The sequence below is a fragment of the Mirounga angustirostris genome, unplaced genomic scaffold (assembly GCF_029215605.1).
Source record: "Mirounga angustirostris isolate CCGP_5_RB_7025 unplaced genomic scaffold, mMirAng1.0.hap1 SCAF_4, whole genome shotgun sequence".
NCBI lineage: Eukaryota > Metazoa > Chordata > Mammalia > Carnivora > Phocidae > Mirounga > Mirounga angustirostris.
This window is the reverse complement of record NW_026991712.1, coordinates 68,262,492-68,289,974: the sequence shown is the minus strand read 5'-3', so window position 1 is coordinate 68,289,974 and position 27,483 is coordinate 68,262,492. Positions and strand designations below refer to the sequence as shown.

General features: G+C 38.8%; 1 protein-coding gene across 2 annotated transcripts in view; it reads left to right on the top strand.

Moving 5' to 3' along the window:
- NKAIN3 (sodium/potassium transporting ATPase interacting 3) overlaps nucleotides 1-27,483 on the top strand; it is a 631,576-nt gene that overhangs the window by 458,672 nt on the left and 145,421 nt on the right. For both annotated transcript variants that reach the window (XM_064588280.1, XM_045896497.3), the window contains exon 4: nucleotides 16,185-16,382. In XM_064588280.1, coding sequence (XP_064444350.1) covers nucleotides 16,185-16,382 — 198 coding nt within the window. The remainder of the gene's footprint in view (nucleotides 1-16,184; nucleotides 16,383-27,483) is intronic.

Sequence of the window (27,483 nt, the reverse complement as noted above, 5' to 3'; positions counted from 1 at the left end):
CCTCTAGAACCCTCAGTTTGTTTTTCAGAGTCCATCGTCAAGAAAGAGAAAGAAAGAAAAAACAGATTGAAAAGAAAATTTTCTATTGCACAAATGAAGTAAAATGTGTGCATACATGCATATGCATGCATGAATTATGAATACACCACACTATAAATATAACACATTAGTGCCAGCATGAAGCACAAAGGTGGCACATTTTTATGGCCTCAAAATCCTGATTAGCATAAAAGGCATAACATTGTAATCAAATAATTATTAACACAAAGAGAAGCCAGATGTGTTGAATGAGCTTAGTAATTAACTAAGTAAACTACAGGTGTTTAAAATTCATAGATTACAAATGCAAGGTTTACTTATCTTTAAAAAATCATCTGTTAGCAAATTTTAGTGTAATCAGGTGCAGCAATTACATGCCACAAATGTCAATATCTGTAAATGTACATTATAATTAATATTTGAAATCTTTTCAGTGCTTAAGTCCTTTGAAGCTTTTGGAGGGCTGTTTTTACAGGGACATCCCTTGTTCTTCCTGATGGACCTGATGCACACCGAAAGTAGACAAACCAATATACAAAAATATACAGCTAATAAACAGACAACTAAAAATTAAATACAAGTAAGATTAGGGGAGCTTGACGTTTAAAAGGAAAACGAAAGTTCTTTTGCAAATTGCAGATTGTTTGATAACTTCTCACTGTATTTCCCCCACTCCCATTCAAGGTGACCCTGTAGTAAAAGTGGCTTTGTTTACATAATTTCTTCTAATGGGACTAATGTTTTCTTCAGTCATTATAAGGAAACTACAGGTTTTTGTTTGATTCCCTCTAATAGCATCAAATGGCACACACAAACTAAGGAAGGAAGTTAAGTCTTTGGCCATAGTTCTTTTTTTTTTTTTTTAAGATTTTATTCATTTGAGAGAGAGAGTACAAGCAGGGGGAGGGGCAGAGAAAGAGGGAGAAGCAGACTCCCCGCTGAGCAGGGAGCCCGATGCGGGGCTCGATCCCAGGACCCTGAGATCATGACTTGAGCTGAAGGCAGACACTTAACTGACTGAGCCACCCAGGTGCCGGGGCCATGGTTCTTTTCCTCCTACCTATTGCGCAGTGTCTCAATTATTTTAATTACACATGGGAAAAATTGCTGATCCTCTGCACACTTACCTTTCTTAAGAAATGCATTTGAGGGGTGCCTGGGCAACCGACTCTTGATTTCGGCTCAGGTCACGATCACAGGGCCTTGAGATCAAGCCCCGCATTGTGCTCCATGCTCAGCAGGGAGTCTGCTTGAGAGTCTTTCCTCTGCCTCTCCCCCGACTTGCATGCACGCACTCTCGCACTCTCTCTCTCCCTCCCAAATAAACAATTAAATCTTTAAAAAAGAAAGAAATGCATTTGATAAGACTCATGTCAATTCCAAAATGAATGAAACAGGGGAGTATAAATTTGAAAAACCCTGCAACTCCAACTTTCTTGTATAGAAAAAAAGGTTGTAAAGCTTTAGAAAAAATTGTGTGGTTTTCCAACACCATGAAATTTCCAGCTTTAGAGACAAACCCCCTTCACTGCCTTCCTACCCATGCTCCCTATTCCAATCTCCATCACCATGGCTCAGACCTGTCTTTCTTAGGACCTCAGAGAAATGAAATCATATGGTATATGCTCTATCGAGCCTGATGTCCTTCACTCAATATCATGTCCATGAGATTTAACTATGTCCTTGTGTGTATCATTCTTTTTTGTTGTTGTGCAGCTTCCAGCATATGAACATACCACATTTATTTATCTATTCTACTGTTGATGGACATTTGGGGCTCTTGCAGACTTTGGCTATGAAAAGATGCTAAGATTCTTGTACAGGTCTTTGGTGGGTGTATGCATTCATCTCTCCTGGCTACAGACCCAGGAGTGGGAACACTAGGTCATAAGACGTACACATATCTAGCTTCAGTGGGAATACGAAACTCTATCCAAAGTGGCTGCACAAATTTACATTCCCACTAGCAACATAAGACGCACTTTGATGGATGTGCAGTTGCTTTCTGTTTTGTTTTTTTTTTTTTAAGTTTTCTCAATTCTCAACTAAAATTGTGACTCAAAAACCTAGTAACCAGGTTTGTTCATTCTTTTGATTAAATATATATATATTGAGTTGTTAGTTTAAGCTTGGCATGGGAAAACAGTGCTGATTACAGTTGGTTTATAATCTTGTATGTGAGTCAGAAAATTGATTATAAAAAAAGAATGAGTCTTCACTCCCCAAAGAAAGACATAAAAGTAGGTGGCAGAACTGGGCACTTAGGAGCACAGAGAAGTGTTATATTGCCCAGACTTTCCAGGGGCCAGGGATGACTTTCCAGAGGAAGTGAGATCTCTGCTGAAACCTAAAAATACATGGAAGTTGGCCGGGTACCCAGGTTGGGGAAGGGCTGACTGCAGGGACAGGAAAGGAGATGGAAGGTGAGAATGAAAGACGATATTCCACAAAAAGGGAACAGGGTGTGTGAAGACCAACAGTTTAGACAGAACATTTCAACTGGGGATTGGGAAGCAGGTCAGGACGGCAAGGGCACGATTGTGAAGGGAAGGACAACAAGGAGTCTGCAGAAGTGATTAGAGGAGGGGAAGGTAAAGACCTCTCAGAATGTCCCAAGGAGTTAACCTTTTATCTTTGAGCAGTAGGAAACCATTGAGGTGTTTTAAGCAAATATGACGTCAGCACGATTGGGTTTAAAAAATATTATTCTGGCTGTAATAAAGAAAATAAATTAGAGGAAAACGAGAGATGCCAGGAGTTGTATTTAGAGGTCATTGCAGTTGTCCCAGAGAAACAATGGTTGGCCAGTCTATGATCATGGCAACGGGAACGGAGAGAAATGGAAGGATATTTTTAAAATTTTTATCTTCAAGCAGTATGTAATACCTAATAAAGAGTAATGAAATAGTCAACAAATACTCATGTTATCACCAATGAAATAAAGACAAAACTTTTCCAACACGGTTAAACCCTTCTTGTTTACTGTTCCCTGATCCCTTTTTTCACTCTATATTCTGCATTTATTTGTTATATTTGTATATTTATTTCAAGTGTTAAGATATATATGTGCATTCCTTAAAAATACATAGTATTACTATGCAACTTTTTAAATTTACATAACATACAATTTTTTATTATTATGTTAATCACCATACATTACATCATTAGTTTTTGATGTAGTGTTCCATGATTCATTATTTGCGTATAACACCCAGTGCTCCATGCAGAACGTGCCCTCCTTAGTACCCATCACCAGACTAACCCATCCTCCCACTCCCCTCCCCTCTAGATCCCTCAGTTTGATTTTCAGAGTCCATCATCTCTCATGGTTCATCTCCCCCTCTGATGTCCCCGTCTTCATTCTTCCCCTCCTGCTATCTTCTTCTTCTTCTTCTTCTTTTTTTTAACATATAATGTATTATTTGTTTCAGAGATACAGGTCTGTGATTCAACAGTCTTACACAATTCACAGTGCTCACCATAGCACATACCCTCCCCAATGTCTATCACCCAGCCTCCCCATCCCTCCCACCCCCCACCACTCCAGCAACCCTCAGTTTGTTTCCTGAGATTAAGAATTCCTCATATCAGTGAGGTCATATGATACATGTCTTTCTCTGACTTATTTTGCTCAGCATAACACTCTCCAGTTCCATCCATGTCGTTGCAAATGGTAAGCTTTCATTCCTTTTGATGGCTGCATAATATTCCATTGTATATATATATACCACATCTTCTTTATCCATTCATCTCTCATTGGACATCTTGGCTCTTTCCACAGTTTGGCTATTGTGGACATTGCTGCTATAAACATCGGGGTGCACATGCCCCTTCAGATCCCTACACTTGTATCTTTGGGGTAAATACCCAGTAGTACAATTGCTGGATCGTATGGTAGCTCTATTTTCAACTTTTTGAGGAATCCCCATACTGTTTTCCAGAGTGGTTGCACCAGCTTGCATTCCCACCAACAGTGTAGGAGGGAGGGTTCCCCTTTCTCCGCATCCCTGCCAACATCTGTCATTTCCTGACTTGTTAATTTTAGCCATTCTGACTGGTGTGAGGTGATATCTCATTGAGGTTTTGATTTGGATTTCCCTGATGCCGAGCGATGTTGAGCACTTTTTCATGTGTCGGTTGGCCATTTGGATGTCTTCTTTGGAAAAATGTCTGTTCATGTCTTCTGCACATTTCTTGATTGGATCATTTGTTCTTGGGTGTTGAATTTAATAAGTTCTCTATAGATTTTGTATACTAGCCCTTTATCTGATATGTCATTTGCAAATATCTTCTCCCATTCTGTCAGTTGTCTTTTGGTTTTGTGGACTGTTTCTTTTGCTGTGCAAAAGCTTTTTATCTTGATGAAGTCCCAATAGTTCATTTTTGCCCTTGCTTCCCTTGCCTTTGGCGATGTTTCTAGGAAGAAGTTGCTGCGGCTGAGGTTGAAGAGGTTGCTGCCTGTGTTCTCCTCTAGGATTTTGATGGACTCCTGTCTCACATTTAGGTCTTTCAACCATTTTGAGTCTATTTTGGTATGGGGTGTAAGGAAATGGTCCAGTTTCATTCTTCTGCATGTGGCTGTCCAATTTTCCCAACAGCATTTGTTGAAGAGACTGTCTTTTTTCCATTGGACATTCTTTCCTGCTTTGTCGAAGATTAGTGGACCATAGAGTTGAGGATCCATCTCTGGGCTCTCCATTCTGTTCCATTGATCTATGTGTCTGTTCTTGTGCCAGTACCATACAGTCTTGATGATGACAGCTTTGTAATAGAGCTGGAAGTCCAGAATTGTGATGCCACCAGCTTTGCTTTTCATTTTCAACATTCCTCTGGCTCTTCGGGGTCTTTTCTGGTTCCACACAAATTTTAGGATTATTTGTACCATTTCTTTGAAAAAAGTATTTTGATAGGGATTGCATTAAATGTGTAGATTGCTCTAGGTAGCGTTGACATCTTCACAATATTTGTTCTTCCAATCCATGAGCATGGAACGTTTTTCCATTTCTTTGTGTCTTCCTCAATTTCTTTCATGAGTATTTTAAAGTTTTCTGAGTACAGATCCTTTGCCTCTTTGGTTAGATTTATTCCTAGGTATCTTATGGTTTTGGGTGCAGTTGTAAATGGGATCGACTCCTTCATTTCTCTTTCTTCTGTCTTGCTGTTGGTGTGTAGGAATGCCACTGATTTCTATGCATTGATTTTATATCCTGCCACTTTACTGAATTCCTATATGAGTTCTAGCTATTTTGGGGTGGAGTCTTTTGGGTTTTCCACATAAAGTGTCATATCATCTGCAAAGAGTGAGAGTTTGATTTCTTCTTTGCCAATTCAGATGCCTTTTATTTCTTTTTGTTGTCTGATTGCTGTGGCTAGGACTTCTAGTATTATGTTGAATAGCAGTGGTGATAGTGGACATCCCTGCCATGTTCCTGACCTTAGGGGAAAAGCTCTCAGTTTTTCCCCATTGAGAATGATATTTGCTGTGGGTTTTTCATAGATGGCTTTTATGATATTGAGGTATGTACCCTCTCTGCCTATACTCTGAAGAGTTTTGATCAAGAAAGGATACTGTACTTTGTCAAATGCTTTTTCTGCATCTATTGAGAGGATCATATGGTTCTTGTTCTTTCTTTTATTAATGTATTGTATCACATTGATTGATTTGCGGATGTTGAACCAAACTCGAAGCTCAGGGATAAATCCCACTTGGTCATGGTGAATAATCCTTTTAATGTACTGTTGGATCCTATTGGCTAGTATTTTGGTGAGAATTTTTGCATCCATGTTCATCAAGGATATTGTCTGTAATTCTCCTTTTTGATGGGGTCTTTGTCTGGTTTTGGGATCAAGGTAATGGTGGACTCATAAAACAAGTTTGGAAGTTTTCCTTCCATTTCTACTTTTTGGAACAGTTTCATAAGGATAGGTATTAATTCTTCTTTAAATGTTTGGTAGAATTCCCCTGGGAACCCATCTGGCCCTAGGCTTTTGTTTTTTGGGAGATTTTTGATAACTGCTTCAATTTCCTTAGTGGTTATAGGTCTGTTCAGGTTTTCTATTTCTTCCTGGTTCAGTTTTGGTAGTTTATATATCTCTAGGAATGAATCCATTTCTTCCAGGTTATCTAATTTGCTGGCATGTAGTTGCTCATAATATGTTCTTATAATTGTTTGTATTTCTTTGGTATTGCTTGTGATCTCTCCTCTTTCATTCATGATTTTATTTATTTGGGTCATTTCTCTTTTCTTCTTGATGAGTCTGGCCAGGGGTTTATCAATCTTGTTAATTCTTTCGAAGAATCAGCTCCTAGTTTCATTGATCTGTTCTACTGTTCTTTTGGTTTCTATTTCATTGATTTCTGCTCTGACCTTTATTATTTCTCTTCTCCTGTTGGGTTTATGCTTAATTTGCTATTCTTTCTCCAGCTCCTTTAGGTGTAGGGTTAGGTTGTGTATTTGAGACCTTTCTTGTTTCTTGAGAAAGGCTTGTATTGCTATATAGTTTCTCTTAGGACTGCCTTTGCTACATCCCAAGGATTTTGAACAGTTGTGTTTTCATTTTCATTGGTTTCCATGAATTTTTTTAATTCTTCTTTAATTTCCTGGCTGACCCATTCAGTCTTTAGTAGGATGCTCTGTAGCCTCCATGTATTGAGTTCTTTCCGACTTTCCTCTTGTGATTGAGTTCTAGTTTCAAAGCATTGTGGTCTGAAAATATGCAGGGAAGGATCCCAATCTTTTGGTACCAACTGAGACCTGATTTGTGACCTAGGATGTGATCGATTCTGGAGAATGTTCCATGGGCACTAGAGAAGAATGTGTATTCCATTGCTTTGAGATGGAATGTTCTGAATATGTCTGTGAAGTCCATTTGGTCCAGTGTGTCATTTAAAGTCTTTATTTCCTTGTTGATCTTTTGCTTAGATGATCTGTCCATTTCAGTGAGGGGGGTGTTAAAGTTCCCCACTATTATTGTATTGTTGTCAATGTGTTTCTTTGGTTTTGCTATTAATTGCCTTATATAATTAGCTGCTCCATGTTAGGGGCATAGATATTTACAATTGTTAGATCTTGTTGGATAGACCCTTTAAGTAGGATATAGTGTCCTTCCTCATCTCTTATTACAGTCTTTGGTTTAAAATCTAATTTGTCTGATATAATGATTGCCACCCCAGCTTTCTTTTGGTGTCCATTAGCATGGTAAATGGTTTTCCATCCCTTCACTTTTGATCTGGAGGTGTCTTTGGGTCTAAAATGAGTCTCTTGCAGACAGCACATTGATGGGTCTTGTTTTTTTATCCAATCTCATATCCTGTGTCTTTTGATTGGGGCATTTAGCACATTTACATTCAGGGTAACTATTGAAAGATATGAAATTAGGGCCATTGTATTGCCTGTAAGGTGACTGTTACTGTATATTGTCTGTGTTCCTTTCTGGTCTATGTTACTTTTAGGCTCTCTCTTTGCTTAAAGGACCCTTTTCAATATTTCTTGTAGGGCTGGTTTTGTGTTTGCAAATTCCTTTAGTTTTATTTGTCCTGGAAGCTTTTTATCTCTCCTTCTATTTTCAATCACAGCCTAGCTGGATATAGTATTCTTGGCTGCCTATTTTTCTCATTTAGTGCTCTGAATATATCCTGCCAGTCCTTTCTGGCCTGCCAGGTCTCTGTGGATAGGTCTGTTGCCAATCTAATGTTTCTACCATTGTAGGTTACAGACCTCTTGTCCCGGGCTGCTTTCAGGATTTTCTCTTTGTCTCTGAGACTTGTAAGTTTTACTATTAGATGTTGGGGTGTTGACCTATTTTTATTGATTTTGAGGGGGGTTCTCTGTGCCTTCTGGATTTTGATGCCTGTTTCCTTCCCCAAATTAGGGAAGTTCTCTGCTATAATTTGCTCCAATATATCTTCTGCCCCTCTCTCTCTTTCTTCTTCTGGGATCCCAATTATTCTAATGTTGTTTTGTCTTATGGTATTGCTTATCTCTCAAATTCTGCCCTCATGATCCAGTAGTTGTTTATCTCTCTTTTTCTCAGCTTCTTTATTTTTCATCATTTGGTCTTCTATATCACTAATTCTCTCTCCTGCCTCATTTATCCTAGCAGTTAGAGCCTCCATTTTTTATTGCACCTCATTAATAGCCTTTTTTATTTCGACTTGGTTAGATTTTAGTTCTTTTATTTCTCCAGAAAGGGCTTCTCTAATATCTTCCATGGCTTTTTTCAAGCCCAACTAGTATCTTTAAAATCATCATTCTGAACTCTAGTTTGACATCTTACTAATGTCTGTATTGATTAGGTCCCTGGCAGTCGGTACTGCCTCTTGATCTTTTTTTTGAGGTGATCTTTTCCATCTTGTCATTTTGTCCAGAGGAAAATAGATGAATGAGAGAACAAAATGCTAACAGGGTAACAAGTCCCCACAAAATATACACTAAGCAAATCAGAAAAGACCTGAAATTGAGGGAAAAGAAAGGGAAAGAAAGAAAAAAGAAAAAGAAAAGGAAAAAAAAGGAAAAAGATAAAAGCAGACAAAAACAATACAAAAAAAGAGAATATGATCAAATATGATCAGGCTGGTGCATAGATCAGTGCCACACACTAGATTTTTGGCGTATTTTGGTCTGTTAGAAGAAAGCGCCTCCCAAAATTTTAAAGAAAGAAAAACTTATATATGTACAAAAATAAAGGTAAATGCAATGAAGGGATGGAATATGACTGTAAAGATGAAAATTATAAAAGATTTTATAAAAGGAGTTGATAAGATAAGAAGTTGGTTGAAAAAAGAAAGAAGAGGATTTTAAAGAAAAAGGGAGAGAATATGATCAGGCAGGAGACTAGAACAAAGCCATACACTAGAGATTTAGGGTATATTTTGATCTGTTAGAAGAAACAGTATCTCAAAATTTTAAAGAGCGAACAACTTAGATATATATATACCAAAAATACGGGTAACTACTATGAAGGGATAGAATATGACTCTGAAAATGAAAAATAAAAAATATTTTTTAAAAAAGGATTGATAAGATGTGGGTTGAAAAATGGAAAAAAAAAATTCAAAAAAAATTTTTTTAAATATTAACTTTGAAAGACTAAGGAATCATGTTTAAAAAGCCATGAATTCTATGTGCTGTATTCCCCTAGTGCTGGCGTTCTTCCATTCTCATTGATCGGTAAACTTGGTCTTGACTGGCTGTTCTCGCTGATCTTCGGGGAGGGGGGCTGTTGCCATGGCTCCCAAATATCTTTGTCGGAGGCAGAATTGCCCCGCCCTTGCTGGTCTGGGCTAAGTAATCTGCTCCGGTTTGCTCTTGGGAGCTTTTGTTCCCTGCAAGCTTTCCGCACAGCTTTGGAGGACAAGAGTGAAAATGGCGGCCCCCCAATCTCCGCCCCGGAGAAGCCGAGAACTCGGGGCCCCGCTCCTCAGTGTGGCCCCAGAGAAAAGCAGTCAGTCACTCCCATCTCCCCAGTCTCCGGCCACACTCCAAGCTCACCTGGCCTGTGACCCAGCGTTTCTATCTCTGGCACCTGACTCCGTGTGGAGTCTCCAAACCCAGCAGATCCCTGTGATGTAGTCCCATGCTGCTCCTCCCGGGGGAGGAAGGGGAGTCTCCCCGGATCTGCCACTTTTTGGGTTCTTGCTGGAAGAGCAGTGGCCCGACTGTGCCGCAGATCACAGTTTATGGCAACCCGAGCTGAGAGCCCGCTCCTCGGCTCCATCTCTGCAGCTGGCTTCCCCACTCCAATACCTGGGAGCTTTGCCGCACTCAGGCACCCCTGGTCTTTCTGTGACCCTGAGGGTCCTGAGACCACACTGTCCCAGCGAGGGTTCCACCCCTTGCTTAGTACTGGAGCAACATCCCTCAACAGACCTGACTTCTAAAAGTTCCGATTTTGTGCTCCACTGCTCTATCACTTGCCAGAAGTGGCCAATGGAGGCCCCCTTCCCCGCCGCCTATCCTCCCGAATATCGCCTCGGATTCACTTCTCCGCATGTCCTATGTTCCAGAAAGTCGTCGCTTTTCTGTTCAGAGAGTTGTTGCTATTCTTTTCTTTGATCTCCCTTTGAGTTCATAGGTGTTCAGAGTGGTTTGATCCCTATCCAACTGAATTCCTGGGACCAGACGAAATCCAGGTCTCCTACTCCTCCGCCGTCTTGCTACCCCCCCCCCAAGACTGCTCTGCTCTTTTAGTTTTTTAATTTGAGTATAGTTGATACACAATGTTACATTAGTTTCAGGTGCACAACATAGTGACTGGACAAATTTATACATTAGGCTGTGCTCACGGCAAGTGTAGCTACCAGTTGTCCCCATACAACACTATTACAATATCATTGACTGTGTTCCTTATGTGGTGTCTTTTATTTCTGTGACTTAATTCATTTCATAACTGGAAGCCTGTACCTCCCACCCCCCTTCACCCATTTTGCCCACCCCCCACCCCACCGTCTGAGAACCATCACTTTGTTCTCTGTATTTATAGGTGCAGACTGCTCTTTATATTCAGAACCAGTGGCATACACCTAAGTGATTATCACTTGTTCATGGATTGTACAAGGATTCTCTAGGAAATCAGCAGCAAATGACAAATGCTTCCCGATGGAAGCTTGAATATCTTTAAACCTTTCTCTAAGGAAAATAACATATAATTGTTGATAGATTTGAACTGGTTCCAAATCTTTGTATGATGTGCTCTAAACACTTACATCTCACTACCAAGCACTGTGTTTATTCTATGGATCTCCAGTACCCTCTGAAATGTTTAGTGCTTTGGTGAAAAAAAAAACAAAAAACAAATAGAAATACGAGAAAGTTGTTTTAACTTTACTAATTCATATTCTGGGATGAACAAGTATTTCAAAAGAAGTTTCAACTGACATGAATTCTGTTATATAAATATAAACCCAATGCTAACTCTTTTAAAATTGAGCAAAATCTACTTTGTTAAATACACGTTCACTTCCAGATGGGCTGGCTTATGATAAGAAAGAGTAAAAAGACAAAGAAAGTAGATAACTGTATAAAAGTGGATTCAGTGACTCTTTGAGCCACAACTAAGGAAACAGAAAAAAAAATATTATTAGCAGTTGAGAATCCATTTCTAGAAGTAGAAAGAATTAGCTAAAGTTGAATTAGACACATACCAAAAAAAAAAAAAAGCAGATGATTAAAAGTACAAAGAAGAATAAGACAGAGACTAGCTAGAAATTATATAGCAGTATATTATAAAAGAAGTGACTATTGAGCTGATTCCAGTACGGGGGGTACACTTAACTGTGAATGGGATGCAGGCAGGCATGTCCACCTACGCAGTTAATTAACAACATTTCAAAGAACTCTGGAAATTCCTTTTTTGTTTAATTCAAGTATTTGAAGAAAATGGAAACAAGTTTGGAATTCATACTAGACAGATGAAAGAACTTTTAAACATTTAATATTTGCTTAAGTCGATATTGGGGGAAAGCTGGTATTCTGGAATAATTTTCTTCTAAGTCAAAGCTCCGTGAGTGTGAGCAGAGAGAGCTAACATGCGGTTCTCCATGCATTGACTCAGGTTCTCCTTGCTCACCCTTGAAGCAACCATCCTGTGCTTTCAGTACCTTGACTCACACACTTCATGAAAAAAATACATCAAATTCTCTCTTCTCGGTCCCCTCCATTCCTCGTAATCCAATTTTTCACTCCCCAAACTCTCCTGGTATTGCATTTTATTAAAAGCTCCCCTGCCCAACCAGTCATCAAATTCAATGGTCCTTTTCTTACCAGGCTTTGAGTCTATGACCTCACCCCTTTCCCTGATTCTCTATTCTGTTGGCCTTGACATGCTCTCTCTCTCCAGGTTGTCCTCATGCCTCCCAAGCCCTTCTGCTTTGGTTTCATGTTTTTCTTCTCCCTCCTTGCTTTCTTCTTCTTTGTTCCCCAAAATGGTCCTTTGGTAATCACTTACACTTGCATAAATACAAATACCATTGTTTATATCTTTTAAATTCTAAAGAAAATGACAAAGATACCAGTTGCCAATTTTCTTAACCATGGTGTGCTTAAATCATCACGTAATATTCTAACTCCAAGAAGTGAAAGAGAAATGACATTTGAGTTATTGAAATTATTTTAAAGATCCCTCTGTTGATCTACAGTTTAGCATTAACCCATGTATTTCAAAACTACAGGCTTTGATGTGGTAACAAAAAGCTTCAACAAACTAAGTGATCTTCTGTATTTATTTATTTTTCTTTATAAAGAATATTGTTATAGTTTTCTGTGCTGCATCTTGTCTGATGTGCCTCATCTAGGAAATTGAGTTATTGTGTGTTAAGGGTTTTTTTGAAATGTTTGAAGTCTAGCTACTGAAGGGGATTGAAATCAGACACAAACTTGCAATACAATTTTATACCAAATCTAAGTTAGAAGTTTGAACTTTAAGTATAATTTGGTACTACTGACGTTCTCATTCAAATTTTAATACAGCCATTGCAAAAAACAGTACAGTTTATAAATATTTATAGTGCCAACAAATTAAGTGAGAACTACAGAGAAGGACTTTATGAGTGTAACAAATATGTATCATGAGTTCATAAATTCACTTTTGTTTTATTTGTGTAATATAAATTTTAGTCCAAGCCATATTGAAAGGAATTTAAAGTCCAGCAATAGAAAAGGCCACTGGGTAAGAATGCTTAAAGAGTAGAAATTGCCATGACTTTTGAGATCATGCCAGTTCATCCTGAACCTAATGAATTCTATTAAAACCGGAAATAATAGTTTTTCGGTTGTGATCAGGACTAACTGTAGCAGATTAAATCTGATGGTCGGGAAAGGGAGCAGTCAGCATGCAGTTTGCCTGCAGGTAAATTGCCTTGTGTTAAACTGAATTCACTAGCTAAAGCAATTATTTTTCTATAATATTCTCCCTTGGGAGGGCACTGCAAATGATACATGTAGCAAACCAAGACCGAAAAAAAAAAAAAAAAAGGAGAGAGAGAGAAAAGATGTAAAATATTTTATTATCAATAAAGTGCTGTAACTGTGAAGGTAACTGAATGATACGTGTAACAAACCAACAACCCAAAAAGGAAAAAAAAAAGATGTAAAATGTTTTAATAGTGATATAATCAGAGGCATACTTACAATAGTAATAGTTTGGTTACCGACCAGGGTCCTTGGGCTCTCCAAGCAAAAGAAACTGACTAGAGACCATGCAGGAGTTCCAGGCAAGGCTTTTTTTTTTTTTTTTTAAGATTTTATTTATTTATTTGACAGAGAGAGACACAGCGAGAGAGGGAACACAAGCAGGGGGAGTGGGAGAGGGAGAAGCAGGCTTCCCACAGAGCAGGGAGCCCGATGCGCAGCTCGATCCCAGGACCCTGGGATCATGACCTGAGCCGAAGGCAGATGCTTAACGACTGAGCCACCCAGGTGTCCCTGGGCAAGGCTTTTTCTTGGGTCTTATGCCCCAGCACAAGGGATACAGCAGAAAGGAAAGGGTCCTTCAGACTGGCTTTCAGAACAAGGACCCACAAACTTTTTTTTTTTAATTATAGAATTTTAGAGCTGATTCTAATCATTTTTTTCATTTTTTATTGTTATGTTAATCACCATACATTACATCATTAGTTTTTGATGTAGTGTTCCATGATTCATTGTTTGTGCACAACACCCTGTGCTCCATGCAGAATGTGCCCTCCTCAATACCCACCACCAGGCCAACCCATCCTCCCACCCCCCTCCCCTCTAGAACCCTCAGTTTGTTGTTCAGAGTCCATCGTCTCTGACAGGAAAGGACTGACTTTCAAGCATGTAGAGATGGGAATTTCTTGGCGCCTGAGCACTTGCAGGTCATGCTTCTTCACGTGTCATGTGTCTAATTAGCATGTTAAATCTCCACCCCTGGGCTTGATTTTTAGCATTATAAGAGGGAGGGGAAAGTAGTGAAAGGTCAATGCTGGGATCCACCTTGGCACAGACTGCTGTGGTTCAGTCTTCACTAGTCTTCACAGTGGAGTCCCTCTTTTGGTGAGCATCCTGCTTCCTCATTCCTGCAAGATATGCTCCTCAAGAGGTACAGAATGATGGATTTTGCAGTCAGGGTTGAGGGGACCTGAGTTCAATCCCTGCTCTGTCTCAATTTGAGTTCCTTGAGTTGAGGAAAACCTAAAACTGCAGAGTAACTTTGCCTACTCACATGAACTGGACCTATTTCTTGCCTCATGATTCATGTTCAAATGCAGCAGAGAATAACAGGGAGTCCTTGCTCAGGGAGGTCTCACACTGGTTGTTTTAAGCCCCCACCACATATAAGTTCAAGGGCTTTCCATTTCACACCAGCTGCCGCTGTGTTTTCAGAGTTCCAAAATCAATTTCTGGACGTTAGAATTGCCCTATGCCATTGAGGTAGGGACTGTCCTCTTCCCACTGAGGTAGGGATGAGCATCGTTTGTGTTGTGCAATTATTGGGCAGTCCCTGGGCTTCTGAGCAAAGACCATCATGTCCCCTGGACACTAGGGGCTCCGGAGTTTGTTCATGCTGATGGCTGGGAAATCAACAAAAGCTGACCCCCTCCTCTTCCTGTGGCTTCCCTGCAGGTGCAGTGTCCTGGTCCTCTCCATCATCATACTTCTTCCTTCTGGCTCCACCATGCAGCAGCAATTTTTAGGTTATTTGGGAATCAAGAGCCTGGCTCTTTATCTATTCTTTTCAATCTATTGTTATGGCAAAAACAGTATGATCTTAGTTGTTCAAGGCTGACATTCCCCCAAAATACTAAAAGGCATCTTTTGAGGATTAAGCAGCTGGGCTGTTTTCTCTGCTAAGAGCTCAGAAAGCTTATTTTGATGTGTAAATGTCAAAGATTGGCTTCTTTGTTCTTTCGCTGGGGCTGTCAGTGGTATTTTCTGGAAACAATTGCGGAAGAAGGACCCAGGTCCCTTTAGGGTATGAGGAATTGTAAGGGTTTGGGAGGGAGAACAGAGTAGGTAAAGGGATGGTACAACTTCATAGCTGAAAGTACAGACTGTATTGGATCAAGTTGGGGTCTCTTATTAAATAAACAATTTATTTAATTTATTCATTGAATTGGACCATCTATTTTACCTCTCTGTGACTCACTTTCCTTACCTGTGTTAGTTTCATTGGAGGGCTCTCTAACAAGATACTACAAGCCTGAGGTCGTAAACAACAGAAACTTAATCGCACAATTCTGGAGGCCAGAAGTCTGAAATCAGTTTCACTGGTCTGAAATCAAGGTGTTGACAGGGCCATGCTCCCTCTGGAGCTCTAGACGAGGATCCTTCTTCGTTTCATCCACCTTTCCTGGGCTTGTGGCCACATCACTCCACTCTCTGCCTGCGTGGTCGCATTGCCTTCTCTTCTTCCTTGTGTCTGATATCCCTCAGAGTCCCTCTCATAAGGATACACGTTACTGCATCTAGGGCCCTCTCAGATAATCCAAAGAAGGTAAAATTCACAGGTTCCAGGGAGTAGGACGTGAATGTCTTTTGTGAGGACTATTATTCAGCCCACTATAAATTGGGTTTGTAAAGTACCTACATGAATATTAAAGAGATATAAATATGATAAATGCTTAGAACAATGCCTAACATGCAAAAAAGCACTCATTAAATGTTAGCCCATGATTGTAATGCTGATGAAGATGAACAAGAAAATTCAGACAAAAAGTTTCAAACTGAACAAAATAATTTTTAAAACGAACATATGTATTGGGTCTTGTCTCTGGATTTTTGATGTGCGCTAATCTTAAAATGTTACTTTTCAAAGGACTGTATCTCTATATTAAACGATTATAATCCAATAGTTTGGGCATATGGTATACACAGCCATTTGTGGTTCTGTCTTCTGTTATTTTTCACTTAAAATTTAAATCATTTCAACAATTTTGTTCATCCTGAATTCTTCCTTTTTTTAACTTTTTTTCTTTTTTTCTTTAAATTCAATTAGCTGACATATAGTACATCATTGGTTTCAGATGTAATGTTCAATAATTCATCAGTAGCATATAACACCCAGTATTCACGTGCCCTCCTTCATGCCCATCACCCAGTTATCCTGATTTCTTCCTAAGGTTGGAAATCAAAGTTGTGATATGATAAGATTGTCTCCTTTTGCTCTCTTGTCTCCTGCCCACCTAGGATACAGATCTGATGACATTCAACATTTCTGTACACCGGTCATGGTGGCGGGAACATGGGCCTGGTTGTGTCCGAAGAGTGCTGCCTCCGTCAGCCCATGGCATGATGGAAGACTACACTTACGTCTCCGTCACAGGCTGCATTGTTGACTTCCAGTATCTAGAGGTCATCCACAGTGCTGTCCAGATACTCCTCTCTGTAAGTAGCACATTTGTATTGTTGTCTGATCTAGACTCTCCTTTATTGCCATTTTGTAAGTAAACCTCTGTCCGCACCCATCTGGTAGATAAAGCCTTAAGAAAGCACATGGAGAACAACCTTTAAACAATGGAAATAGCAGCAAGTATGCTAACATCAGCTATACTTAATGAGGCTACATCTTTTCCTCTTGGTATCCAGACACTTTGTTTTAGAACTAGTTAGTTGCTATAGTTCTAACAATACACACCATTCAATGAAATAGCATCACTGTCCCCCAAAAGTAGCCTTGTACATTCTCTACTTACACTTCTGCTACTACTTCTACTTCGAAAGCATTCTTTAACTAATGTGCATTAGTTCCAGAGAAAGAAGGATGCAAACACACTCAATGGCTTGCTCAATCTAATAAGCCTCGTATTTCAAATAATAAATCCTTAAGAAAACAAATCCCTCCAAAGAGTTTTCCACATTGTAGTGCCTAAAATTTGGTGTCAAGATATAATTCCGTATAAAGGAGCAGAGAGAAGGAGTGGCTTGAATGGACCACACAAGGTTTATCTGCTGGGAATCTGTTAATTTTTTCTACCAGATTGTCCCACCTACAATTTGATTACATTGTGGAGTGGCATTAACTTAAGATATATACCATTATCAAGAATGGTGTTCCTTTGAGATCCAGCAAGGACTTGGCATGTTGAGTCAATATATAATAAAGCCATTTTCAATCACAGTTTTTATATAAACCAACCATCCATCTCAGTCCTTTTGTCCAACTGGTTAGAGATAGATCAGAAAAAAAGACATAGGCTCAATAGTGAATAAATAAACAACAGAAATATAAGAGGCGCATGTCAGTGAAGAATGTACCTTGGAATTATTTCTAGAAAGAAGGTTGAAAAATCCTTACTATCACTTACTATATCTGTTATCTACTGCTGCATAACAGACCACTCAAAAATGGAATTACTTTGAGCAATATAAATGTATTGCTTAGAGTTCTGTGGGTCAGGAGTTTGGGCAGGGTTCAGCTGAGTAGTTCTTGTGTTCCACATGATATCGTGCAGGTTCACTCATATGAACCTTTCATCCAGGAGCTCTGCTGGAGCTAGAATATCCAAGAAGGCCTCACTCATATGTCTGGTGCTGGCTGTTGGACCACAGTCTCCTCCTCCATCTTGTCTTTTTGCAGAAACTTGACAGGCTTTCTGATAGCAAGGCAGCTAGGTTCCAAGAGAAGCCCAACATGTAAGCATTTATCTGGCATCTACTTGGGTAATGCTGGCTATAGCAAGTCGTATGACCAAGCCTAAGCCAAATGTAGAGCTGTGGCTATAAAAAAGTGACAATACCAGGAGCCGTGGCTCACTTGGGGCCACCAATGTAGTGGTCTTACCTCACTTGTATAATGTATGAATTATTGTTCTTTAACCTGCATGTGCAAGTTCTAAAAAAGTGTTTTAGAGCACATTTAAAAATATAATTTTATAGAAAGATGGAAGATTAGAATAAAAAAATCAAAGCTTGTTTAGGGTTCTAGTTCAATGAAAGGCAGACTACAGAGGGTAAAAAGTAGAAAGAGGCTGGGCTTCAATACTTACGAATTTTCTTTCTGGGATGTAACAGGGAATCTGATTATTCTTGGTTTCTATATATTGCCAATTGTCAAGAGATGCTTATCAGTCTTTTCCTATTTTCTGGTTATTCTTTAATCTCCTAGTGGTTACATATGAAACTGTGGCAAATATATATGTTTAAATCATTGTTTTAAAAAAATATAGAGGCAAATATGCTCTTAAAATTTTTCAGTCTATTTTAAGGTACACTAGTACTCTATTATTATATACTAGATTATAAAGGTTCTTATTCTTTTTTTTTTAATTTTTAAAGCATTTTTCTAGAATCTTTCATATCTGGACAGGTCTCCCTCCTTTTAAAAAAATTATTCATAGTAAATTGCTAAACCATTTTGTGGAATGATAGCATAATGTTCAAATTTTTTATAATGCAGCAGAAGAGTATGGAATCAAAAAGTCATTTCTCCATATCAAATGAATGGCAAGGTTACAGTATTTATTTGATTATTCAGGGGCTGAATTGGCACATAAAAACATACACTAAGGAGAAATACTAAATAAAATATATGTTGCCACCTAAAAGTACTTGTCAGTTATAAATTAATTCCTTGACATATTTGTTTAGTGAACATTCAAAACTGTCCACATGCATTTATAGTCCTGACTATACTATTCAGCCTTCTAGCAATAAAAGGATTAGTTGCTCATCTCTGACTTTTCTTGGGTAATACACCTGTGAGACAAGATTTCCAATATTTTATCTTTTTATATTAAAATAGAATATACCCTGAAATTGTTTCACACGTGTGAAATTATTTATTATTTTGTGGTTATATGGGCTTTCTATATTTTCTACTTATTTCATACAAATGTGTTTATAATTATTAGAATTACAATTTTTAATGTGATGACATGGGAGCACTTGCTATAGTAGTTGCCAGCATGTGCTGAGATGTCTGTCTTATTCCTGAAAATGGGGGTGAAGGTTGCAATAGTTAACAGCCTGTGTTATATGGGCAACAACTTGGCAAAGGGATAAAGGGCTTTGAAATGGGGCAATGCCCTGGAGGCCTGCTGCCCTGGAGCGGAGCTGAGGGGGGACCCCTGTCATCACTAGAGGCACAGAGAGATCAAGAAGGACAGGGAGAGGCTGAGGGAGGTGGGCAGGATTATGGAGGGAGGTCCTGGGGTTCAAAGGCAGCAGCTCTCTGGCAAAGTGAGAGAGAAGTATTTGAATGATTTACCCATGGATACAGCTGTGCTCTGCTGATGAATCCTACCTGTATTGTCCCACCTGAGAGTAGAGCTTGGAACTGGAAAGCATGAAATCCCAGTCATAAATATCTATAGGGACTATGTACAAGCTTGACAGAAAAACAACAACAACAACAACAACAAAAATAGCAGAATTCGGCAAGAAGGCAATGGCCTGGGATCCCCTGTGGGACCACGTGCCCGACTCACCTGGCCCAGCACCTGCACTCCGGCTTCCGCCCTGGGTCAGCGCTATTGTCTGCACAGCCGCTTCCTGTCTTGGGCTTCCTTCACCAGCACGCAGGGTGAGTGGAGGAGAGAGAGAGTGCAAGGCAGAGAGGGGCTTCCTGTGGCCCTGATCTCACTGAAGCCTATAGCAGGGCTCCTGCAAATTGTCAGAACACCAACTTAAACTCCAAGGTAGAATCCAGAGAAAAACTGTGGACAGTATGAGGAGAGGAACAAAATCAAATCCATGGAGGAGATGACAAGACAAGGGTGGTAGCCAGGATCAAGCTGTGGGGTGATGTAAGTCCCTCCTCTCTGTGAGCACTGTCCTTGCCCTTGGTTCATATGTTCATCATTTCTACCGGAAGGGTGGCCAGTAACTTCCTAGAGAGTTGATAGTCTTTCTGGCCCTGGTTCTGCTTCACCCACCATCACACGTGTACTTGCTCCCCCGGGGATGATTACAAAGTGCCAGTCTGATCACTCACTTTCCTTCCGATCACCAGCCAAAGAGTCCCGTTACCTTCAGGATGATATCTGATTTCGTATCTTGTCACATGAGGACCTCAGGACCTGCCCCCTCTCTGATTCCCACCCTCATCTCCCAACACTCCCCAGAAGGAGCCCACTTGCCATCTTCACAGAACATGACAGGTTTTGCAAGCACGGCAGGTCTTCCAACCTGCAACACTGCTTGGAATGGCTCTCCACCTCACCCTCCTCCCTCTCGCCCCACCGTCAGCTCGCCAGCCACCTGGCCACAGTCCACTAGTAGATACCTTTCCCGCAAAGGTTTCAGGACATGTTAAGCTAATTTTTAAATAGATAATGCATTCACTTTGTCCAAAAACATAAAAATACGTACAGTGAAAATACTCCCTTGTGCACCCCTTTGCCTGGTTTCCCCATTTCTGCACCCCAATGGGCAACCACTTTGTTTTGTTTTTAATGCTATGCACATGATTCTGAAGAGTCTATATGAAATTCAAGAAAATGTTTATCTTCTTTGTCCCCCATAAAAGACAGCATATGACATGCACTTTTCTGAGTCTTTCCTTTTTTCTACTTATTATATATTTTGGAGCTTTTTCCATTATCAGCATATCAGTGGTTCATTGTTTATTTAATGCCCCCCATTGACGGACATTTGAACTATTAACCTCATTCAAATATAATGATGTTGGATGTCCAGAACATGGATATAATATAGCTAACATATTATATAATACATAGTATACTATAATATCAATTATGTATCATAGTTATATGTTATATAACTATCATGCACAGTCTTAACACTAAATAACTGTGTGCACCTGTAACTGAGAACATTTCCTAGACCTGCCCCACTCACTCACCCCCAAGCTGTACTAGCCAGCCATGAGAGCAGTTTCATAATCACTGAGTCTCTGGTCTGTCTCTCTACCAGAATGAAAGCCCCTTGAAGGCTAGAGTTGTGCCCTTTTCTTACTTGTTCATTTCTGTAAGTCACAGTGACTAGCTGAGTGATGGCACGTGAATATTTGGTGAAGGAATAAATGGCCAACAAACAAGAGATTCCAAAGTCTGAAGTGGGTAAACACAAAAGGAAGAATCCACTGACCCAAAATGGCAAGAACGAATGCACTGACAAAAAACAGGAGCCAGAGTGAACTTCATCCGGGAAATGAAGGGAACATACGCAGAATGTTCTGCACAGTGCATGACACAGAGGCACTCAATAAGTGTTATTTTTGTATTGCTATTACTGATGTTCCTAAATACAATTGCTCCGTGCCTGTCCCTCTCCTGTCCAGGTTGGTCCTTCTTCAAAGGCCAGGGTCTCCATCCTGGTGGGCTGTGTCTGTTGAACGCTTAGGTGCTTAATCCCACACCTGACATCCATTTCCTGCATGAACAATCTCATTTCTATGATCTTCATAGGACACTCAATCATGAATTTTTATTCTGAGGACTGAACGTTTATTTACTATGTATTTATTTTCCTCATTCTGGTTTCCTAGAGTTCTTTCCTACCCATGCCTCTTGAGAGCATTTGGCTGAGTGACTAAGTTTCATACTTTCATGAAAATCTTCAGAATTATCCTTGTGAAACAATGATTGAAGTAGCAAGTAAAAGGCCAGGAGCAAGTTCCTGAACACTGTGGCTTTGACTCCTTATTTACCCCAAATCCCTAGTGCCTATGGCTGTACCTAAATCAGAGTGGCTCCTCATTCAGAGTTGTTGAGTAACCTATATAAATTTTCTGGATTTTAGTTTTATAAAACACAAAGTGCATAATTTTTAAACACTGAATATAATTTACTGAGGTTATGTCCTAATTTTGTTTCACACCATTTGGTAAAGAAAACCTATCCAAACAACATGCTTCCAAGTTATTTCTGATGCAGATGTTATTTGTTTGGATTGGGGTGAGTACCCAGATGCAGGGAAAAGGAAAGTCAGTCTGCTCCAAGACCATAACTCTGCCTGTGAATTTGTTCTTCCATATCTACATGTTATTTGAGAGGGCCCTTCACTAGCTTAGTTACTTTACTTCCATTAAGGAGAACATCAAGACAGTTTCTGGTGAAAATGTAAAATTATGTTCAGTTAAATTTGAAGCACTATACTGTACATATTTTCAAATCAGATTTCCATTCTGGAAATTTAACACCACAGATTTAAAGGAGAAACATATATGAAATCAAATACTACCACCTACAATACAGCATTTCCTTTTTCCACTAGAGAATATAGATAAAATGTTTCTGATTGATAGAATCTAACTAGTTAATCTCATTCTACACTGTTATATTTTACTCATTTAATTACCAAACATCTGAACATGAAATCTTCCAAAACTAAAATGAAACAAGTAACTAAAAGTCATATTTGTACACATATAATAAGCAAAAGATCATTATCGGTAACATATGATGAAGTCATTTAAATGAATAATAAAAACAACGAAAATTTAATCAGTAAGTCAATGAAGAATATGAACAAATGTAATCACATAAGAGAAATCCAAATTGTAAACAAAGGTGTAAAATATGATCATTTTCAATAGTATCTTGATCTGTGCAAATTAAATTTACACTAGTTTAACAACTTTAAAAACAATAACACGTAACATTGAAGTAAATTTCTACTAACTTACTGGTAAAGGCATTCTTTATTGCAAGGCCCATTAAAATGTCTGTACCTTTGGCCCCCTAAGCTCACTCAGTGGAATTTCTCCTAAGAAAATAATTCAACAGAAACAAAGAGCTGCCTGCATGATGTTCTTTTCACTGTTACTTATGATAGCAAACCTAGGTATGTCTAAATATATCCTGTTCAAGACAGTATAACAATTTACAGTACATCAACATGATCAGGAGATAGCAATAACTATAATAATTTTATATAAAATTTTATATTAAAACATGGAAAGGAATTTCTGATTTAAATAAGCAGTCAAGGAAAAGAGGTAAGATGCAAAAACAAATGTGGAATCATGTGTTTTCTCCCAAAATGTTTTTAGACATTTTGTCACGTTTTTAACATACTGTTTAATCATCACGTGATTTATATAGAGGACTGAAAGAAATGTTATGGTTGTTTTTCTTAGATCATTAAACATTCTTAAATCTCATAATATTTACATGATCATTTGGAGGCACTCTTAAATCTAAAGTTATTATAAGTTATTCCGTTTTAGTGGACTGCTCAGTTCTGAGGTCAGTAATAATGAATATGCAACTTAAGGCTCTTTTTCAATTTTTGATATTAGTTATTTGCTGGAAAATAGATTCATATACTCATGTTAACTATTAAACAACAGATAGCTACATAGTTACATAGAGATAGGGATATATAGATTTTTTAAGGAGCTTATTTTTTTAAAACTAGTAGACAAATTCTAATCTCTAAACCTGGAAGAGATCTTTAAAATTCACCTTACCTATCTCTCCTTGGAGATAATTTTATACACATATTGTCTTTTTTTTTTTTTTAAGATTTTATATATTTATTTGACAGAGAGAGAGAACAAGCAGGGAGAATGGCAGGCAGAGGGAGAGGAAGAAGCAGGCTTCCCGCTGAGCAGGGAGCCGGATGCAGGGCTGGATCCCAGGACCCTGGGATCTTGACCTGGGCTGAAGGCAGCTGCTTAGCCAACTGAGACATCCAGTTGAATCCTCACTGTCAACATATTCTCCTTCATATCTGATAGGTGACGAGTCTCGTTCTTTAACGTCTTTGGAGTCTGTCCCCATGGTCGGAGCTGTGGCCCAGAACACTCTGAGAATGGCTTTTCCATCATCCCCATTCTGTTTGCATTTCCATCTATCCAGTCACATAAGCGTTCTTCACTGTTTTCTCCCCTTAATACCAGATACATTTAGCTTAAAGATAAATTAAAATTAAATAGGATGAAAAGTAACATGAGACCACAAGGTATCCTGCAGAATCTTAATCCTCAAAAGGCTGTATGGGTATCTGTTCCATCTGCTTAGAGTAAATGGCCCAGTGACAGGAGCAGATGATACTATTGCTAATTCAGTAACATATGCTCCCACAGTGTAAGAATGCAAGTCAAAAGATAAGCTTTGAAATAAGTTCCAATTGCTATTAATTATATGCCTCCAAAAATGTAAATAGAGTGAAAGAGGGGTTTTTTGTTGTTTTATTTCTGTGTTAACATTTACAATTATTTAACAAGCTCCCAATATGTTTGGAGCTCCTCTGAGTGCTTTGCAAATATGAACTCATTTAATCTTTAAAAGGACCCAAGAAGAAAGTATTATTTTATTCATTTTTCCAAGTGTGAAAGCCGAAACATACAGAGAAATTAAGTAATTTTCCCAAGGTCACACAGCTTGTAATAAGCGAAGCTGACCTCAAACCCAGGCAGATGGAATCCAGAGTCCATGGTCTTAACTACTTTGCCATGCTTCCTCATGACTTTGGAAAGAGAGCCTCCAATTTCCTTACAGCCCTTTGCTGAGGTCAGTGGTAAACTCTCTCTCGGAGCTGTAAGGCCACAAATCTCCTCTTGTGTTGATGGGTTTACGGACAGCTCCAGTATTTTAAAGTAAAAGAGACCAATTAATAAATTATCCAATAGTTGCAAGATTTACCAAGTGAGTAGTTCAAAATGTTTCCTTCACCCCTGAAAATGTCTTTTTTAAGATTTTATTTATTTATTTTAGAGACATGTGCCCTGAAAAACGTCTCCTAACCACCTTTTTTTTTTTTTAAAGATTTTATTTATTTATTTGACAGAGAGAGACACAGCAAGAAGGGAACACAAGCAGGGGGAGGGGGAGAGGGAGAAGCAGGCTTCCCGCCGAGCAGGGAGCCCGACGCGGGGCTCGATCCCAGGACTCTGGGATCATGACTTGAGCCCAAGGCAGACACTTAATGACTGAGCCACCCAGGCGCCCCAACCACCTTTTTGTTGTTTAAAAAAAGGGGGGGAAGATTTCAACACTTATAAAATGCTAAGTATATCAGACTCCTTTCTTTGTTGCTTACTTCCTGGGGCTCTCTAAGTGCTAATAAGGGGAAAGAAATCATAGTCAATCTCTCCTGCCCTGAACTCTTCCCAGAATCACTCTTTTCCAGCAAATCCATTTTTATATGAAAGAGATGGTTTCTGTCTGTGCCAAAATGTGAGCAATTTCTAAGTGCTGCCTAGAAGTGTTAGTATTTATTTTTTTAAAAGATTTTATTTATTTATTCATGAAAGACAGAGAGAGAGAGAGAGAGGCAGAGGGAGAAGCAGGCTCCCAAGGAGCAGAGAGCCCGATGCGGGACTCGATCCCAGGACCCTGGGATCATGACCTGAGCCGAAGGCAGACGCTTAACCATCTGAGCCACCCAGGCGCCTGAAGTGTATTTATATTAGTTACTCCCTGTACAGCATCTTTGGTCTCTATATTTGGCTCCATCCTCAGAAAACTGAGTCAACAGTTCATTCAGAGTTCCATAAAAGAATCATTTATTGGACCATCGAAATATTGGGAAGGGTTTATGGTTGTAGGGGAAGAATTGCCATGATGACAATACTAAAAAGGTTTTGGCAGAGACTTTTGTGTTCAGGAACCAGGAGTATGCCTGGTCAGTAAAATTGCTTGGATCTGAAAGTGCTTGTTTGGTGAACTATAATTTTAAGTAATGTCTTTCTTGTTATTCATGTCTTTGTACATGTCATGTACTCTCTCTGTCTTTGAAATGTGCATACATTTTTACATTTTTTTAGTTTCTTTAAAGATTTTATTTATTTATTTGTCAGAGAGAGAGCACAAGCAGGGGAAGCGGCAGGCAGGGGGTGAAGCAGGCTCCCCATTGAGCAAGGAGCCGTATGCGGGCCTCGATCCAAGGACCCTGGATCATGACCTGAGCCAAAGCCACATGCTTAACCAACTGAGCCACCCAGGCATCCTGTGAAATGTGCATACATTTTTTTAAAGGCCTTACTGAAATATAATTTACATGTCATAGAATCCACCCATTTAAAGCATACAGTTCAGTCGTTTTCAGTATATTCAGAGATATGGCAACCAACACCATAGTCAATTTCAGAATGTATTCATCACCTTCAAAAGAAACCTTGACCCTTTAGCTATTACCACCTATCCTTTCTTCCTCCCCAATCCTAAGCAACAACTACTCTACTTTCTGTCTTTATGCATTTGCCTATTCTGATCATTCCATATAAATGAAATCCTGTAATATGTGTTTTTTTGTGTCTGGCTTCTTTCACTCTGAATGTTTTCAAGGTTCAATCATGTAGCATATAGAAGAACTGTATTCCTTTTTATGGTTGAATAATACTCTATCATATATTTACTTTTAATATTTTTGTCTGTTATAACACATGTACAATATTTAGCAAAATTTTCAGAAATACAACTTAAATGTATAAACCCCTCACCTGCTCACTGATGGAATTTGGTGCAATCTACCATATATTTTGTCTACATATATATCCATGTTTTGGAAACATCCAGATTACAGATAGCAATTCTCAGCTCTTATAGATGTTTGGTCTTACATAAATTTAATACTAGTATCTGTCGTTTGTACATAGCATCTGGGGTTTTAACAACCTAAAACATGTACGCATTTAAAGTTCATATTCTTCTTAGCATTCTCCTTAATAGTATGTGTATGATTGGATTTTATTCTGTATGTTAATCAGTTATCACAGACACTTACGTCTCAAATCACAAATTCCATACCATTTCCAAACAACAGAATTAAGTCTCACAAGGCCTGATAGTCATGATTATCCGAGACATGTTTTCAGGTTTTCATAAATTATTACTGCCCTACTGGTTTCAAATAATCTGCTAAACATTGATTATTAAATGCAAAAGTGAGTTATGACATTTGGTGGACTTAAATACAATTTCATCAGAGAAATGCAAAGCTTAATTAGAAATCATATCTAGCACAAAAACCATTATATAGAAAATCTGAGATATGTTTAATAATTAAAGCAAACATCGTGACTTGGGCTTAAGGAGATATTAGAAGCAAGAAAGCTAATTTTATTGATGCTTTACTTAGGGCAATTTAATGTCATTCAGCTCTTGGCAGACATTTCGTCTTTAGCCCTAGGTAGGATTCATTATTAGGTAAAAAGAAAAAATAGCTTTCATAATAATAAGAATTAATTCAAAAACATTTATACTCTCCTTTTAGAAGACCAAATTTTGTACAAATTCCATAAAGAACATCTTTTGTCATTTTTCATGTTCTTTCTAAATGAAAACAAACAGTATATTATTCATTCAGAAAAACATACTCAGTAAGCCCCCCTCTTCTATACAAAGCACTGTGCTAGGGGAGGAAAGGATAGAGATAAACCAAACAAAGCAGAATTTGACATGGTCTTCCCTGTGGTATCATTCAGTCTACTAGGGAAGATTGGCAGGTAAGCAAAATATCATCTTTCAGATGCCCAAAGGGTTAGAGAGCTGGGACTTCATTGAACATGCAGGACAGGTTTTGTGACTGGTTTTGTGTTATTTCCTAATAAATATTGTCGTTTGTGTGGCAAAGTTTA